Source organism: Stomoxys calcitrans, chromosome 4 (genome assembly GCF_963082655.1).
Source record: "Stomoxys calcitrans chromosome 4, idStoCalc2.1, whole genome shotgun sequence".
Taxonomy (NCBI): domain Eukaryota; kingdom Metazoa; phylum Arthropoda; class Insecta; order Diptera; family Muscidae; genus Stomoxys; species Stomoxys calcitrans.
In genome coordinates, this window is record NC_081555.1 from 161,277,349 (window position 1) to 161,295,768 (window position 18,420).

Sequence of the window (18,420 nt, forward strand, 5' to 3'; positions counted from 1 at the left end):
GCAAAACGATTAGCTTGATGGCAAGATGGCGAAGTGCCCCATATGATTTGTGGTTGTTGTACAAATGAGACCACCTTTAATTGTTTCGCCAAAACAACTTATCTTCTTCAAATGTGTTTTATATTTGTATTTTCATCGTCAGAAAATTGTTTTGTTGCTTATGTGTGGGCAAATTTTACTCATCTGCTCGCATGACTCGCCTTATAAGTGCATCCTGAATTCAGTAATGGTTCATTTCTAAAGGCGCTATTACACGACATGTAGATGTCGTATGAAATGCCACTTTTTGTAATTGAAAATGTTTGTCAAAATTATCAATTAACATACAATTCATCATTTTTGGTACCACAATCTAATTTGGAGTTGCTTTCATTCGAATGATAACAAAACACCTGATTTCGTTTTGTTTTTGTCAGAAGGAATAGAGCACGCTCTAATAGAAAAAAATTACATGTGCTATTTTGTTGTTGTTGTAACCATATTTGAATGTGGATGTGACGATCCTCGTCATTCACCTGTAGTTGAGCAAGCTTGATTACTATTTTTAGGTAATAGATTTTAAAGCAAAAAAACTAGATATTTTTGTTCGGTAGGACATTCCATCATTACTTATGGTAAAATTTTTATAACTCTTTGCACCTAGCGCTTTTTTTATAGAGTCGCTTGGCAAATTATGAAGATTTTTGAATTTTTCTCATTCAAGTAGAAGTACTTAGATCTTGTTGCCCCGTATATTCAGTTCTTTATTTAAAATATCTTTTGCAATTCGTGTGGCGAGATGTTGGAACTTATTGCCAACTGAGCGACGAATCTTTTCACATTCTAATAATGTTTTTCTCCTTAATCTTCTAGACATTTTTCTTCTGACTCCATTTAACTGTTATTTTGGATTTCTTTTTTTTTTGCAATGCTAACCGGGACGTAAGGAAGTTTTTTACTTTTAATCTGTAATTGAGTGAATAGTTAAAACCCCATTTACACTGCTCTTTAAATCCGGATTTAATGGCTCGATCAATTCTTTTCCCTTTATAAAATCAGCAGAGGAGAGCCTTAAATCCGGATTCAACGAGCAGTGTTAACGGGGTTCAAAGCTGGGGAGCCAATTGAATTTTCGTATGTTAGTTTCGTTTGTATCACACGTCATGTACAACTCAATATGTTCTAAATTTGACATGTCATAAAACGACTACAAGATATAGTCATTTACAGATAGTGGCAGTTGCCCAACAACAATCATTGAGTGCACTATCAGTCAAAATCACTGATAGGAGCAACTCTGATTTTGAGTATGTTACTAAAGGGTGATTTTTTTGAGGTTAGGATTTTCATGCATTAGTATTTGACAGATCACGTGGGATTTCAGACATGGTGTCAAAGAGAAAGATGCTCAGTATGCTTTGACATTTCATCATGAATAGACTTACTAACGAGCAACGCTTGCAAATCATTGAATTTTATTACCAAAATCAGTGTTCGGTTCGAAATGTGTTCATTCACCGTTCAGCGATGAGGCTCATTTCTGGTTGAATGGCTACGTAAATAAGCAAAATTGCTGCATTTGGAGTGAAGAGCAACCAGAAGCCGTTCAAGAACTGCCCATGCATCCCGAAAAATGCACTGTTTGGTGTGGTTTGTACGCTGGTGGAATCATTGGACCGTATTTTTTCAAAGATGCTGTTGGACGCAACGTTACGGTGAATGAACACATTTCGAACCGAACACTGATTTTGGTAATAAAATTCAATGATTTGCAAGCGTTGCTCGTTAGTAAGTCTATTCATGATGAAATGTCAAAGCATACTGAGCATCTTTCTCTTTGACACCATGTCTGAAATCCCACGTGATCTGTCAAATACTAATGCATGAAAATCCTAACCTCAAAAAAATCACCCTTTAGTTCGTGCCATTTTTCGTTGTGTGTATGTGTAATGGTTCTTAACTATAACACACACACACAACCAAAACTCGTTGACTCGCACTTCGCGAGAAAAAATTGTACTCAGCTGTTTGAGGTTTTTGTATTGGGTTGTCCAAAAAGAAATTGCGGATTTTTCATATAGTCGGCGTTGACAAATTTTTTCACAGCTTGTGACTCTGTAATTGCATTCTTTCTTCTGTCAGTTATCAGCTGTTACTTTTAGCTTGCTTTAGAAAAAATGTGTAAAAAAGTATATTTGATTAAAGTTCATTCTAAGTCTTATTAAAAAATGCATTTACTTTCTTTTAAAAAATCAGCAATTACTTTTTGGGCAACCAATATTATTATCATAAGTAAATAAATAATATGAAACATCTGTGCCTATACATTTTTAATGAAAATGTTCGCGAACACACCTATTAATACTACTTTGACATTTGTTCTCTCTCTTTGATAGAAAACATTGCCTTAACTCCTCTTTCTCTCTTCTCTTTGCAAATGTGCTATGGAAAAACAAAAGAATGTATGTATTTGCAAATGTCATATCTTACATGATAACAAAATGTTCAATAAAACTATAATGTTAAAAGCACAGCACAAAAGACCCCGAATATAATATGACATATAACACCCCAAAAAAAAGAGCAAGACTCAATTAAATGACTAAAATGAATAGTTCAAAAAGGTTATCTAACTTGACCATAAACGAAGCACATAGTAAAATAAGTGAAATGCTTTAAACATTGTTGAAAGCGTGTGAAGCTTATCAATCGGAGAATTGCGGAAGGATCTATTCATCGAATATTCTCTTACGTAGGTATGCAGTAAACTCTCATAGAAACAAATACACATATAAATATTGGAAAAAAAATCATTATCAAAATGAAGATTGTTTCTTATTTTTGTCACTTGAAAATTTTCTTTCACGTTTACAGTTAGCCCTAAGCTATTGAGGCGGTGGATTGTGGATTACAACGATCGGTATTGGTATTGTTCATTTGTCAAAGAAAAAGAGACAGACAACAAAATACAATGATGTCGATGACTTGTTTACGTTGTGTTAACCCCATGAACTACAACAGAGTTCTTGTGCCGATATTTAACATTGCCAGTGGGTCTGCTAAAGATTTCTCTTCGCTGCCTGTTAAAGTCGAGTGTTCTCCACAGAGATCTGGAGTTTTGTGCAAAAGTGAAACAAACGTCAGCCAGTCTAGAACTTTGTTCTCCAGCACGCCGGCATTCAATACAGTGAGTTACAGTTAAAAAAAAAATTGCCTAATTATCTGTTGATTTTGTGTGAGTTTGTAAAGATTTACATAAAGTTTATTTAAATCTTGATAAGTGAACAAAGTAAACTGGATTGGATATGTTAATCAGAACTGAATATATTCCTACGGGCACACTAGGTGGTGCCATTGATATGTCCTTGAACTTGTTAATTTTTGGCGGTACACCACATCTTTTAAGTCTTTTTCTTTAACCATGTGATTGCAGTTTGCATCATCCCCATTTATGGTCCATGTGTGTAACTAATTGTTGATCGTTTGCGCCTCTTTAAAAAACCATGTGTTGATCAAGAACGTACACATATGTAAATATGTATCTACCCACATAGTATGTATTCGCAAGCTTTTCCAAATAAATTGAAAAAACCTGATTAACGCTTGTTCGCATATAGTTAAGGCTAACGCCTATTATACCTTCCACTAGACAGGAAATTATGCTAACTTTGTTATTCCAAATTGAAATGTATTTAAAGTGTATATTGAAAAAGATTTGATGAATTTCGCCCGCTCAATCGTCTATCGAAAGAACGCTAGGTATCTTCTGAGCGAAGGTACACCATATCTTTGGTTGTTTGTCGAGTAGGATTGGATTGGCAGTTGCACAGGAAACGCTTGTCGTCTCTGGCTATAAGCGGGAGACAAATCTTAAGGGTTTGTTTTATTCTTTGCTCAACATGAAATGAGCTGTCTGCCAATGGAGTTTAACCCCCTTAAAAGCTATGCGTGGCGGTTTGTCTACAAAAACGACATACACTCGTTAACTGTTCAACCCTCTCGCTACCATGTCTTCGTTGCTGTCTCAACAACGAGAGAGCTATCGGGCGTCCACAGGTCTCGTATGTGGAATGCTCCATACGGAGTAGCTGCAATAGCAGTCGCGGAAAATCGACGGTATTGAGTGGAGGGTCTTAGTGAGAAGATGGGTGGCACCGGCTTTTGCTTAAATACAGAGTGCCCATGATGTTTGATATGTTTGGGTTTGCTCACGTTAAGGAGTTTGACGTGAATCGCTACCTCCATATGCAAAAAGTAGCTACAACAACAACATGAAATCGAAGGGGCTGTTATCCACTGCACACTACGATGGCACATAACCTTGCAACGAAGTCAATATGGCTACGACAACCCAGAGCGCGAGAAATGGAAAGGGGAATGGGGGTTGTTTTTTTATTGTTCTCTATTTGCATTAGCAGTCTTTTGTGCAAGGCTTATGCTAATGGGTCTGGGGAGTGATTGAGACCTGAGAAAGTTATGTCCACTTCAGGCCAGGGCGATGACTGCGGATAGCAGGACGAGATAAGGCCCGATTATGGCGCAGCGGCTCAGGGTCTCTCGGAAGCTCAACTATACGCTGGCTACTTAAGTAACCGGGACGTGGTTCACTCAAGCAGGTGATCAAGGTACGCGATCAATGCCTACAATGCCGGTTGTTACGAACGCGTGACCAGTGGCTGGTGTGCCAGAAGGACAAAGGGCAGGGCGAGATAGAGCTCGGTTATGGCTCAGGGTCTATCGGATGCTCGACTCTACGCTGGCTACTTAAGTAACCGGGCGTGGTTCATTCAAGCACGTGATCAAGGTACTCGGTCAACGCCTACTACCGCGGTTGTTACGAACGCCTTATCAGTAGCTCGTGTGCCTCAAGGACAAAGGCTAGACGCTGGCTAGGTTGGTCATCGAGACGTGATTCACTTACGGCGTAATTCTGGCTTTTGGTCACCATGGCGCGGGAGTAGGTGGTTTTCACAAATGCGTGGTCAATGGCTTAGTGACTCCTATGCCTGTGGGCCAAGACCAGAGAGAAGTGAATCACTCACTTTGTGATTAGGGCACTTGGTCACTGGGACGCGAGAGTTTGCTGTTAGAACGTAAGTGTGGTGGATCCTCTGTCTAAGGGCTGCCGGCAGAAAGCTGGTTAGACTCGTGGCGTGATGGTGAAAACTAAATGATCGAGAGATAAGGTGGTGAGGTAAATGAAAGGAATGAGTAGCACTGACACTGGCCCAGGTGCTCCAGTATCTGAACGCCGCCGGGCAAAGTACTGACGGCTCGCGCTAGTCGAACACTTTGATGTTGTTGTTGTTGTTGTAGCAGTGTCTTCTACACTAAGGCGGCAGCCCTTGCCCATGGGTTTGTCGCAGACTTCGACAGTCAGGCTTTGCAATCGCTACACCATTTTCATTTTCACTTAGTGGCTATAGGCTATCGTCAGCGCAACCCTTATCACTTTCTATACCCCTTAGGAGGCGAGGCTAGTATATTGTATGTTGGAGAATGTTGTAAACAACACCCCTTTGGTTTTATTGCCTTCATTCTAGTCGTCAAAACATTGCCCTTTTGTTGCTGCTAAAAAAACCTTTGGACAAACAACCTATCTCCGTAAGTTCAGCTTTGCGACGAAATGGACTTAGTGCGTTTTTTTGAAAAACAAAAAAGTGCTCTTAACCACGGTACATGAATATAAATGTGCGGAAGAAAACGGACGTCTTCATATCCGCAATCCTAGGACATGAAAGGTTGAAACATGTCAACCCCTTGTGGATGAGAATTCCATCGGGTTAATCATTGATATAGAAACAGCCCATTTCATTTCTTCAAATGAAAGAAGTATCCCCCTGTTCTTTTCGAAAAACAAAAAAGTGCTCTTAACCACAGTACATGAATATAAATGTGCGGAAGAAAACGGTCGTCTTCATATCCGCAATCCTGGGACATGAAAAGATGAAACATGTCAACCCCTGGTGGATGAGAGAATTCTGTCGGGTTAATCGTTGATATAGAAACATCCCATTTTATTTCTTCAAATGAAAGAAGTATCCCCCTGTTCTTTAATAGAATGCTGATATGCCCTGCGCACGGGATAGCTTTGAGCACCGAACTGGCTGGGACATTGAGACCCGTCTGTGTGGTGTTCATTGCTGTTACCAGAAGCTTAGCTGCGAGCTTAGCTGGAATATTCCATACGGAGTAGCTGCAACGTCAGTCGCGAACAATCAGCGGTATTGAGCGGAGAGTCTCAGTCAGAGCCCGGGCGGCATCGGATCTTGCGCCATTACTGAGTGCCTATGATGCTCGATATGACAAGGCGGTTATTTGAATAATCAATCAATGGCCACCTTGCTTCCTAGGCGAACGGTCCTTTGGACCGAAACGAGGTGCTTACATGAAAATATGGATAATAAAACGAAGCAAATGCAAATTTGCCCATGAACATTCTATTAAGAAACAGGGGCAAGCTTCTAACATATCAATGAGTGGAGTCCGATTAAAGTGTAAGCTCAATGCTTTTTATAGCCGAGTCCGAACGGCATGTCGCAATGCGACATCTCTTTTGAGGAGAAGTTTTTACATGGCATTGTACCTCACAAATGTCGCCAGCATTGGGAGTGGATAACCACCGCTGAAAACTTTTTGTGATGGTCTCGCCAGGATTTGAACCCAGGCGTTCAGCGTCATAGCCGGACATGCTAACGTCCTCCAAAACAATAACATCTTCTATATATGATTAAAGTTCATTCTAAGTTTTATTAAAAATGCATTTACTTTCCTTTAAAAAATTCGCAATTACTTTTTGGGCAACCAATATATACCTCTTTAAAGTTTTATAGCCTGATACTGTTTTTACATGTTTAGGCTAAATTTCCGGCCAGTCGGACTGAATATACTCTTCTTCTTAGGAAATCTTAATGCCATGGTCTGCGTAGAGATTTCTCTCCTAGACGTAAACAACTTTTCGGCATTGTGGTTGTTGTTTAGCAGTGTGTTGTATACTGAGGCAGCAACCCTTGCCGATGAAGGACTCCATCGGGTCAATCCGGTACGTACAACCGGCTGCCATGGGATTGAAAAATTTTCGTTATTGTTATTGGGTTGCCCAAAAAGTAATTGCGGATTTTTTTAAAAGAAAGCAAATGAATTTTTAGTAAAACTTAGAATGAACTTTAATCAAATATACTTTTTTACAGTTTTTTTCTAAAGTAAGCTAAAAGTAGCAGCTGAAAACTGACAGAGGAAAGAATGCAATTACAGAGTCACAAGCTGTGAAAAAATTTGTCAACGCCGACTATATAAAAAATCCGCAATTACTTTTTGGCAACCCAATATTAGTATAAGTCTTCATTGTTTTCAGTAGGCGGTTTATAGCGTCGCCCAGTGGTATCGTGGAGTTCGTTTTTCATCCGAAGCCTGGTCTGTCGCTAGTGCCGTATCACAATGGACTTAAATAGTCCAAAGTGAGTTGAGATAACCTCTCAGTAGTCATATATAAGACTAAAGTTTGTAAGTTCCGCGTGGGTTTTGTATTTCCTTTGCAGAAAAAGTGTTTTTGAGCCTTTCACTAACTGCAAATGCCCACATAAATATGTTTCGTGTTTGTAGTCCAAATTTGATATTTGATTTTTTTATTTTCCTTATTAGTGAGAAATAAAAATTTTTTGCAAGGCTTTTGGTAATTGGTGCAAATGAATTGTCAATACACGTTTTTTTTGCTAATTTCGTAGAAAATGACTAGAAAAATTAAAAAGACTAGAATTTCCATATCTTTATTTGCATATGGGCACTCAATTTATTCATTTCGTTGCGAGCTGAAGCGTAGGCTGTGGAAGGCAAATATTTTTTTTTATAATTTGCAGCAACATTCGATTGGGTGGTTTCTTATCTGTGCCTGATGTCCATCGTCGCATGATCATTTTTTTTTTTTTGCAAATGATATGGTACCATTCTTATCAGACATTTTTGCTTTGATATAGCCTACATAGTCACTTATACTGCTCGTAGATTTTTATTGAGCTGAGATTGAGAGTTCAGCGATGCTATTGTCAAATACATAAATAAAATTGAAAAATTTATGTATGCGATAAAGCTTAGCACCTAAGCACAACTTTTAAGAAATAAAAAGTTTAATTAAATAAATTAGACAACATTTTTATAGACAGACTTTATCATTTAATAAGGTGGCCGCATCGGCGAATTGCTACAACAATGCATCATTTTTGGGAACTTAGTATGTCAAAATTTGTAAACAGGGCAAAGAAAATTCAATTCGCCCTGACATTTAAAGTTTTCAGAAACTTTGTTTCGACCAATCAGAACAAGAAGAAATATTTAAAAACGTTCAAAATGCCAATTAGCTCCAGAGGCTTTACCCACAAAACTAGCTGGAACATTGAGATCCAATCTGTGTGGTGTTCATTGCTGTCACGAGAAGCTGAGTTGCGCGTCCACTGGTTGCGGATAGTGGACTGCTCCATACAGAGTATCTGCAACGGCTGTCGCGGACAATCAGCGGTATCGAGCGGAGTGTCTCAGTGAGAGGCCGGGCAGCAACGACTCTTGCATAAATACTGAGTGCCTATGATGCTCGATATGAGAAGGCGGGTTATTGGCGCCTTTAAATAACCAAAGGACCGGAACGAACTTGCTCACTTGCAGGAGCTTGATGAGGATTGCCACCTCCACATGAAAATTTGGCTATAACAACCCACAAAACCACTAAAATGCCAGGTTTAAATAAATAATTCACTTTCTGTATTCGTATTCCATTCAAGTGCGTCAAATACGAATAGAGCGGGCTCTAATCGGCACATATTCTCATATGTATTGTTGCTGTTGTTGTAGCAGTTTATTGTGTTCTATCTTTCGTCTGCTTGATTCTGTTGAGTGTCAAGACCCAGGAACTCTGCGACTAAGATGGGGTGCGTCCACAGGGATCTGGGTCTGAGTCGAGTGGGTCTGGCCGGACAGTTAAATAGGTGACGTGTATCGTGCGGTCACTGGTTACAATCGGGACATACATCTTGTACGTCGGCATCAATCCTTGCTCTGTAGGAATTGAGGCGGCTGCATCTGCCGGAACCTAATTGAGCCAGAACTACTCTGGTTTGCCGGGGGAGGTCGATTCCTCGGGTGCAATAGGAGGCGGTCGTTCTACATTCACCCGGTAGCTATTTACCGCATCTGCTACCTTGTCTGCATTAATGTTGTCTAGACATGCTTGATATGCCGCTTGATCTAGAGCTTCTAGATCATGTAAGTCTACCTTAAGGAATCTGGGAATGAACAAGATGTTGATTTGGACGGTCTATGCGATAACAGCCCAAAAGGTATTGCTAACACAGCATGTATTTATGTCTTCGCACTGGTAGGATCTTTGTCTCCTGATGGAGATGGTCTACATGAGAACTGAGGAGACAGCCCGTCGCAGTTCGGAGGGCGGCATTCTGACAGATCTGAATATTATTCCACTGCGTGTCACAAAATTGACGAGACCACAGACCGGCCAATTGCTTTGGACGTGGTCAACAATGTTTCTTTGTCTGCACGCCAAGTGCTGTCAGCAAGTGACTTGAGGACTTTGTTTCTACGTTTGACCTTATCGCAAATTGCTGTGGAATGTGGGGAGAATGTGTAAGAGACACTTGATGGTCGGAATAATTTCTCCATCGACCATCACAGTCAGCTCAGTATTCACCTCACGCGTATTTGTAGTGAACAGATATCTTCAGATTTCTTGCAGCGAAATATGAGGCAAGTTCGTTGAGGTAAACGTTCAAACTATCGCTGATGTCAACAATGAGTGGGGGCCTGATGCCATAATCGAACAATCTCTATGCCGACTGGAGGGGATGGAACAGAGGTTAAACAGTGCCTGAAATATCACCCCACCTTGGGGAACTCCCTGTTTCACTCTACGGTGCTTCGACTTCTTATCCCTAATGTCCACAAATGACTGGTGATCACACAGATAATTCGCGACCCAGCGTTTCAGGCCCGGCTGGAGCCATGCCAAACTATTTGAGGACAAATGGTTTGGCCTGGTTGACCGTGTCGAATGCCTTCGATAGGTCCAGTGCCACGAGGCCCGTCCTATCACATGGCCTAGGCTGATTGAAACCATGGCAAATGTGTGCGGTGATGGCATGCAAAGCTGTTGTTGTGCTATGCAGTCTTCGAAATCCGTGGTGATGATCGGCGAATGGAAATTCTCCTACGAGGCTTGGGAGGAGTAATGCCTCAAGCGTCTTTGCCACTGGTGGGAGAAGGGAGATCGGTCTGTACGACTCCTCAAAACTGGGGTCCTTTTCAGGCTTCAGTAGCGGGATCACTCTGCCCATTTTCCAGACATCGGGAACTATATGAGTGTTCAAAGACAGGTTGAGGACAGTAGTAAGGTACTCAACTCCAGGTAAATCCAGATTCCTCAACATCAATGCAGAGGTTCCGTCGTGGCCCAACGCCACGGATGACATTCGTAACATCGCCCACGGTAAACTGTGATGGCTGTCCATCGGCTCGGAGACCACGAATACGGCGAATGGCTCTCCTCCTTGCCCTGCCACTCTCGGGATGCACAATAAATTGACGGTTGAACAACCAGGCGCATCTTTTCGGATCAGTTACGGTTACTTCGCCAAAAGTGACTGAGGTCCGGTCATCCTGTCTACCGGTATTCGAGAGTGACTTAACAGTAGACCATAGTTTGCCTAAACCGGTGCCTAAGTGACGTTGCTCCAAATGTTCCAGCCAAAAATTCCGCTTATGTTCCTGTTTATTTCCAGATTCAGCTCGATGATTCGGGGGGTAGTAGTGGGCAACGAATCTCATTAAGCTCGTGTGCGAGTACCACTGCCTGCGGCCGGCTGGTATAAAGCGAGCGGCTGCTGCGTTAATGATGTCTTGTAATTTCCTCCACTAGCACATCCGAGGGTGAGCGGCGATTGGTATACTCTCTGAAGCCAGCCCAACCGACCTTCTTCTGATTAATAATCGTCCGGCGCTCAGAGGTTATGAAGTGGGGTGGTCAGTCGATGGTGTGAATTATGGAGAGGTGGTCTGACCCCAAAGAGATGACGTCTTGCCAGGATACGTCACTCAGGAGATGCAATGGAAATGTCTGGCGAGTTGCTTCACCTCCTCGTTATGCTAGTGCGGGCATCCTCATTCACCGTGCAAAACATGGAGCCTTCAATTTGCTCTGCCAAAGCTATGCCACGCTGGTCGTTACCTAGGGGAGAATGCCATGAAGTGTGTGGCGCATTAAAGTCCCCTACAACCAGACAATTACGGCCATATAGTAACCCACTTATGTCGGGGATGTAAGCTTGGCCATTAATCGGGACACAGCTACCAACCGGCGGTATATACACGTTGTATATCTCGGCAGTACCTGACCTGACTGCTATCCCCATGCACTTCATGTGGGGGTCATTAGCGCCAGCCGCAGGCGAGATGGGTCTATATTGCACGGAATGGTGTATCACGAAGACCAATCCCCCACCCCCATTCCTTGAGCGATCCTTACGTAACACTTGTATCCGTGACAACTGTGCAAGCTGCAAGTGTTGATCACCTTTGTCTCCTGAATCGCTGGGACCAATACATTTTCCGACTCATGAAATCCACAATCTCATCGTTCTTGCCACGGAGACCGTTGCAGTTTAGTTGCAAAATGATACATTTCCCGGCACTGGCCTGGCAATATTGAGGCTGGGATGCTGCTGTTGCGTATATTGTCGCACAGGAGAGGTCGTGGGGGTCACATAGTCTGACGACGACGCTTGTGACCCACTGCTGGCTATGTTCGCACAGCACCTTGCAACATATCCAATATGACTATACTCCCGTAGTGAAGTGAGGCCAGAGCAAGATCAGATATGTACCCACTCCATGCACCGGTTATACCTCACCGACACCAACCGATGATGGGGGCGGTTCTGGCAAACCGAACAGAACAAGGGGCCGGGGCCCTTTTCAATCCCGGCAAGGACCAGAAGCGTGCGGATAAGGCACTCCGCGATGATAGCTCAAGCCGGCTTGATCCGGTTAAAGTTTTTGTTTTTGTTGTGTCCTATAGGTTAACATTTTTGTTTTTGTTGTGTCATATAGGTTAAAGTTTTTGCATTTTAGAAAATCTCATATATTAGGGGTAGGCATGGAAAATTCTTCTTGTTAAAGTTTCTGATGACTTTGACCATTTATAGAATTTAATCACTTTTCAACAATATTGTTGCCATGTCGGAGGTGTGTTAGATGTTCTCAACATGTTACCATGTCCAATGATTCTAATCAGGAGGGTATGAGAAACGCAATTGAAAATTGACATTTAAGCTCTGTATTTAGCAAATGTTAAACCTTGAGAGAGAGAGAGAGAGAGAAAGAGAAATTTATGAAGGTCGTTCTTATGTTGTCAAAATTTAAATAAAGTACCATACGGAAACAAGTAACATACGAAAGAAAAAGTGCAATGCTCATTTGCATTTTGAGAATGTTGTTTTTTCTACACGCATCACATTATGTCCCTTTCTTACTTGAAGCTCAATTAGCATCTATAACCAAGGAATTTTTTTTTCGTTTCTGCGTTTCTTTTATTTCTTTATTTTTTTTTTTTTTTTTGATAACAAAAGTTCTTAATCAAATTTATAATGTTATCAAAAACACCAAAAAAACCAACAAACGACATTAAGTTTTGGCAAAATAAAAAGCACCAGTCAAACACCGGTAGTCGTTGGGCCCACAACATATCACACAAGAAGACCGATAAACACGGTATGCAAAATCGAATTACTTGCAAATATAATAGGGAGATTAAAAAGAAATATATCACCTACATACAAATAGATGAGCTAACGAACGCCGCTATCATTTACTGCAATAATATTTCCATCATTACAAATTTGCCAATTCCTTCCTTAGTGACGCATTATCGCTCTAATCACTGTTGAGTTAATCAGGAAAACAAATAACTAACATCTGAACTATGATCTCAGAAAGAGACAAGCAAGACGACTGGTATTGCCGATGATAAGTTGTAAAAATTTTACACCAAATCGTTTTAATGTAAAAATGAGTCGACATGGAATCTGGCAAATATTGCACTTGTGCATTACCAATTCACAATTGGCACCGTCAAGTTAATCTCTTTCTCTGCTCCAAGTCCAAGTGGTGAAATTACTAAGCAAAAATGGCTCCCAAAGTACTTAATTTTTTTTTTTTTAAATATTTTGTAATTTTTATTTAATTTACCTTTTTCTCTTTTTTTTCAGAAAATGTCTGGAAATTCGAAACTTTTGATGTCGTCTATCAATGAAATTGATACGGAATTATTGGAATTGATCAAACATGAAAAGGGACGCCAGACTAAAAGTCTTGAGATGATTGCCAGTGAAAATTTCACCTCATTGTCGGTTTTGGAATGCCTGGGCTCATGTTTGCATAACAAATACTCGGAAGGTTTACCTGGAAAACGGTAAGTTAAGAATAAAAAAGTGACGAATATCAATTAAATGAAGTGAACTAGTGGCGGACGAAAAATAGCTTTTTCGTTATTATTGTAAAACATGAGGATAACTATGGTCCAATGGTTGTATTTACATAAATGATGGGACATCACTTCATTTATATGGTTGTCGCGGCGGTCCTTGGAAAAACAATCGCTATATGGGCCGGGCCTTACTATAGAAGTGGTTCCCATCCAGGATTACCTTTTTTAAAAGAGTGGCCTTTATTTATCATGCTTTATGTAACTCGAAGCCATAAGGTGATCGATTTAAATAAATGACAATGTCGAATGACTATCGTACAAGGTCACCTCGTTAGCTTTAAGTGATTTGTGTCTTTACATATTTGTAAATGTCGCCAGCACTAAAGGTAGATTTATATACCTAGCGTAGCACTTTTGCGTGCATGTCAGAAAAATGAAAATAGGTTGGTTTGTAAGGTGTGAGTTACACAACAAATGCACGCACGCTTTTGACGGAATAAGTTATCCAGCGATTCAGGGCGTTCAAAGTTGAGAGCTCCCGCGTTTCAGGGATATAGCTGCTATATAGACAGATTTTCCAATAAAGGGTCTAATGCCCATAAAAACTTTATGTTTCATCCGATTTTGCTGAAATTTTAAACATTGGTAATTTTTGGCATCTGACCGACATAGGGTTCTGATCGGACTATATTTACACATAGCTGCCATATAGACCGATCTGACGATAAAGGGTCTGAAGCCCATAAATGCTTTATTTTCGCTGAAATTTGAAACAGTGAGCAGTTTCAGGTCTCTCATCTTCGTACCTAAACAGGGTTTAGATCGGACTATATTTAGATATAGCTGTCATACAGACCGATATGCCGATATAGGGTCTGAAGCCCATGAAAGCTTAATTTTTTTTTATCAGATTTCGCTGATTTTAGCTATAATACACACACACACAACCAAAACTTGTTGACAGATAGTGAACTTTGCAAGAAAAATTTGAAATTATGTCATGTAGTCACAACATCTTTGTTCATTCACAATCCTCCTGTTGCACAAATTTTTTTATACAGTACAACCTGTGGAATAAACTTGCAGTAATAATCATTAGTGGACTGTATCTATTGCTTCCATATTGAAGATTTTTATATATGGGTCATGCATGGCCAAAGGTGTTCTTCTGAACTATCGCGTAGCAGCTTATGCTCTTTTGATGGATGCAAGCTCTCTTTAGACAAGCAGAAATAAAAACAAGCTACGAACATTATTCAGTGCAGCTCAGGCAACATAAACACACATTGCGATGAAAGAATAAATATCAATATATTTCTTCCCAGTAAAATATTTTATGGATGAGGAAGCATAATGTTAAAATTCAAATTGCAATGATTTTGAAGGATTTTGGTCGAAAATGACATCGCGATACAGGAAACCAATCAAATGCTTCTATCAACAACACACTCTTTGCTGACTTTTAAATGATTTTTTGCTACACTATTCTTTGAATAGAAATCATTAAACTATGGTCTAAAGCCGGACAATATACTGCAATGGAATCTCAATATGATTTTAAGACCAAATAAAGAAAGCTCAAACAAATAAATAAAATAACTTTTTCGACAATCCCGTGACAGCCGGTTGTACGTACCGGATTGACCCGATTCGAGTCCTTCATCGGCAAGGGCTGCCCCTCACTGTACAATGCACTGCTACAACAACAACTATTTTCGAACCATTTGGGCATTGGTCATACGTAATCACGCATACATAGCTAAAAAGGTGTGGTTGTGTCTGATAGAAGGACAGGCCTTATTAGAAACCTAACTCTGTCTCAGGGGGAAAATAAAACGCTTAAATTAACTATCTTTCGATATCATCCCCATCAACAAATTTATTTCAACAATTTATACAAAACAAACAAATTTAAAGTTAGATGCTTAATGCAAAAGTTGTCATGAGGTTGTTGCGATTCACAATAGTGTGTTATCATTATTTAAGTACTGTATAGACTAGCCGTGAAGGACAAAAATAACGCAAAAAGTTTCCAGTGCATGTCTATTTTTTTTAACTGAACTTTTTTTGCGTTTTATATTTGTCCTTCACGGCTTATCTATCCAGTACTAAAATAAACGTCATTTGCCAACCAAGTCAAAACAATACAAGGAAAAAAAGTAAAAATAATTGTAAAATTTATAAATACAATTTGCAAAACATGTGCGGGCATAAAAGTCAAATAAAATGTATTTAGATTTTTGCTTGCAAATTTATAAATAATTGGTTTTAATTTTATTTTGGCATTCACAATAGAGAATATCTGCGATTGGCCACACTTATTTGCAAAAAACATATCTTGGCAATCCTGACGACAGATGTTCTACATAAGCCTGCGCTGGTAATTTATCCAGAAATTTGTTGAAAATGTGATTATCATACAAATTTAATTCCACTGCACTATATAGTACTAAAATAAAACACAGTTATTATCAAGTGGATAGTTTTGGATGTTAATTTTTCGAATTTTTTTGACCAGGGTAGGGTTATCCTGAATCAAACTATCAATTCCCGCAGGCATTCCCGCTCTTAACAACAAAAAAACGGAAATTGTCATACGACTAGATAGTGGAGTGAATACCGAAAGTATTGAAACAAACACAAGCAACACCGATCATCGAGCTAAGCCATAACGAAAAACATGGAAGCCACCGTAGCGCAGACGGTAGCATGTCCGCTTATGACGATGGACGCCTCGGTTCGAATCCTGGCGAAACCATAAACAAAGTCTCCAGCGATAGTTATCCCCTCTTAATGCTGGCGATATTTTTGAGGTACAATACCATGTCTTATTTTGGTCATATTTTGTTGTAATATATTTAATATACCCCAATTGTAAATTAAAGACATATATAAATACGCCATGTAAAAACTTTCCCCCAAAGAGGTGTCGCACTGCGGCACGCTGTTCGGATTTGGCTGTAAAAAAAGAGGTCCCTTATCATTGAGCTTAGAACTTGATTCGCACTCATTGATATGTGGGAAGTTTGCCCCTGTTCCTGAATGAAATGTTCATAAGAAATTTCACGTTTGAATAATGAAAAACACATATGTAACACACGAAACACATATGTAACACATTAAAGGCTACTTTCTTACTCTGATAGTTTTAATTTGTAATAAATAAACGTACAGAACATTGATTAGAAAAATTACTGACAAACAAGAAAAATGAGATTTAATCTAATAATCTTTAAAATTATCAGATTGCTGTTTACAACCAATAAGCATGGAAATAAGCTATAGGTGAATGTTTTTTGTTTTTTGCAAAAATTCTAACAGTCATACGTTGTTAGAAATTGAAACTTTGTGATAAGATTCTTGACTTTATTTGGCTTTTGCTTATTTTAAATTGATCTGACAATTATTATTGACATACATTAAATCGGAGTCCCAACCATAACTCGACACTGTAATTCCATAATGCAGCTTATTTGTCAATATTAAAAAAAATACGAATGACAATATTTTTTACAACAATTTCCTTATTTTCCTCCTTTCAGTTATTATGGTGGCAATCAGTTCATTGATAAAGTCGAAGTTCTTGCCCAAAAACGTGCTTTGGAAACCTTCAACCTCAATCCCGAGGAATGGGGTGTTAATGTACAGCCCTATTCAGGCTCACCGGCTAACTTTGCCGTCTACACTGGTCTGCTGCAGCCCCATGATCGCATTATGGGTTTGGACTTGCCCGATGGTGGACATTTGACTCATGGTTTTATGACACCTACCAAACGTATTTCGGCCACATCGATCTTTTTTGAATCTATGCCCTATAAGGTGGATGCCAAAACCGGCTTAATCGATTATGAGGGTTTGGAGGCTAATGCTAAACTGTTCAAGCCAAGAGTTATTATTGCTGGTGTGTCTTGTTATTCACGTTGCCTGGACTATGCTCGTTTCCGCAAGGTGTGCGATGCTAATGATTCCTATTTGTTTGCTGATATGGCCCACGTTGCTGGTTTGGTGGCAGCTGGTTTGATTCCATCTCCGTTCGAGTATGCCGATGTTGTGAGCACCACCACTCACAAGACGTTGAGAGGTCCTCGCGCCGGTGTTATCTTCTTCCGCAAGGGTGTGCGTAAGGTCAAGCCCAACGGTGAGAAGGTTATGTACGATTTGGAGGAACGTATCAACAATGCTGTGTTCCCAGGATTACAGGGTAAGTATATCGCTCTTTCAATATAGATAAGCATATGCATCTGGTAGTAACTAATGTTAATTTTCCTTTTTTTCTTGCAGGCGGTCCCCACAACAACACCATTGCCGGTATTGCTACTGCCTTCAAACAAGCCAAGTCTCCCGAATTCAAAGAATATCAAGCACAAGTTATTGCCAATGCCCGTCGTCTGTGCGATGGCTTAATGAAGAAGGGTTACAACATTGCCACTGGTGGCACTGATGTTCATTTGGTTTTGGTTGACTTGCGTAATGTTGGTCTATCTGGTTCTCGTGCCGAATATGTTTTGGAAGAGGTCAATATTGCCTGCAACAAGAACACTGTGCCTGGCGACAAATCCGCCATGAATCCTTCCGGCATTCGTTTGGGTACCCCCGCCTTAACCACTCGTGGTTTGGTTGAAACCGATATCGATTCTGTGGTCGATTACATTGATGCTGCCTTAAAGATTGCCGGTGAAGCTGTCAAATTATCGGGACCCAAATTGGTGGACTTCCATAAAACAGTGCATGAGAATGCCGATATTCAGAAGAAAATTGTCGCTTTACGCACTGACATTGAAAAGTTCAGTGAGAAGTTCCCACTGCCTGGTTTTGCTGAGATCTAAGCAATGAATATTTAAGCCTTGTTTTGTTTATTATTAACAAAAAAATAATTTCCTTTTAGATTTAAGACAAAACTAAAAACAAAATTCATGACAAATGAAATAAAAACAGAATTTTTTATATTAAAAATATGT

At 40.0% G+C, this 18,420-nt stretch overlaps 1 protein-coding gene across 2 annotated transcripts; it reads left to right on the forward strand.

The window, feature by feature from the left end:
• Nucleotides 1-2,853: 2,853 nt before the first annotated feature.
• Nucleotides 2,854-18,417, forward strand: LOC106085490 (serine hydroxymethyltransferase). 2 transcript variants are annotated; one of them, XM_013249760.2, is made up of 4 exons: nt 2,854-3,166; nt 13,245-13,447; nt 17,005-17,663; nt 17,744-18,417. In XM_013249760.2, exons 1-4 carry the CDS (start codon nt 2,951-2,953, stop codon nt 18,286-18,288), a joined length of 1,623 nt encoding a protein of 540 aa, XP_013105214.1. In that variant the 5' UTR covers nt 2,854-2,950; the 3' UTR covers nt 18,289-18,417. The 2 variants fall into 2 exon arrangements, with proteins under 2 accessions (XP_013105214.1, XP_013105215.1); XM_013249761.2 differs by lacking the exon at nt 2,854-3,166 and adding an exon at nt 13,066-13,174.
• Nucleotides 18,418-18,420: the final 3 nt, after the last annotated feature.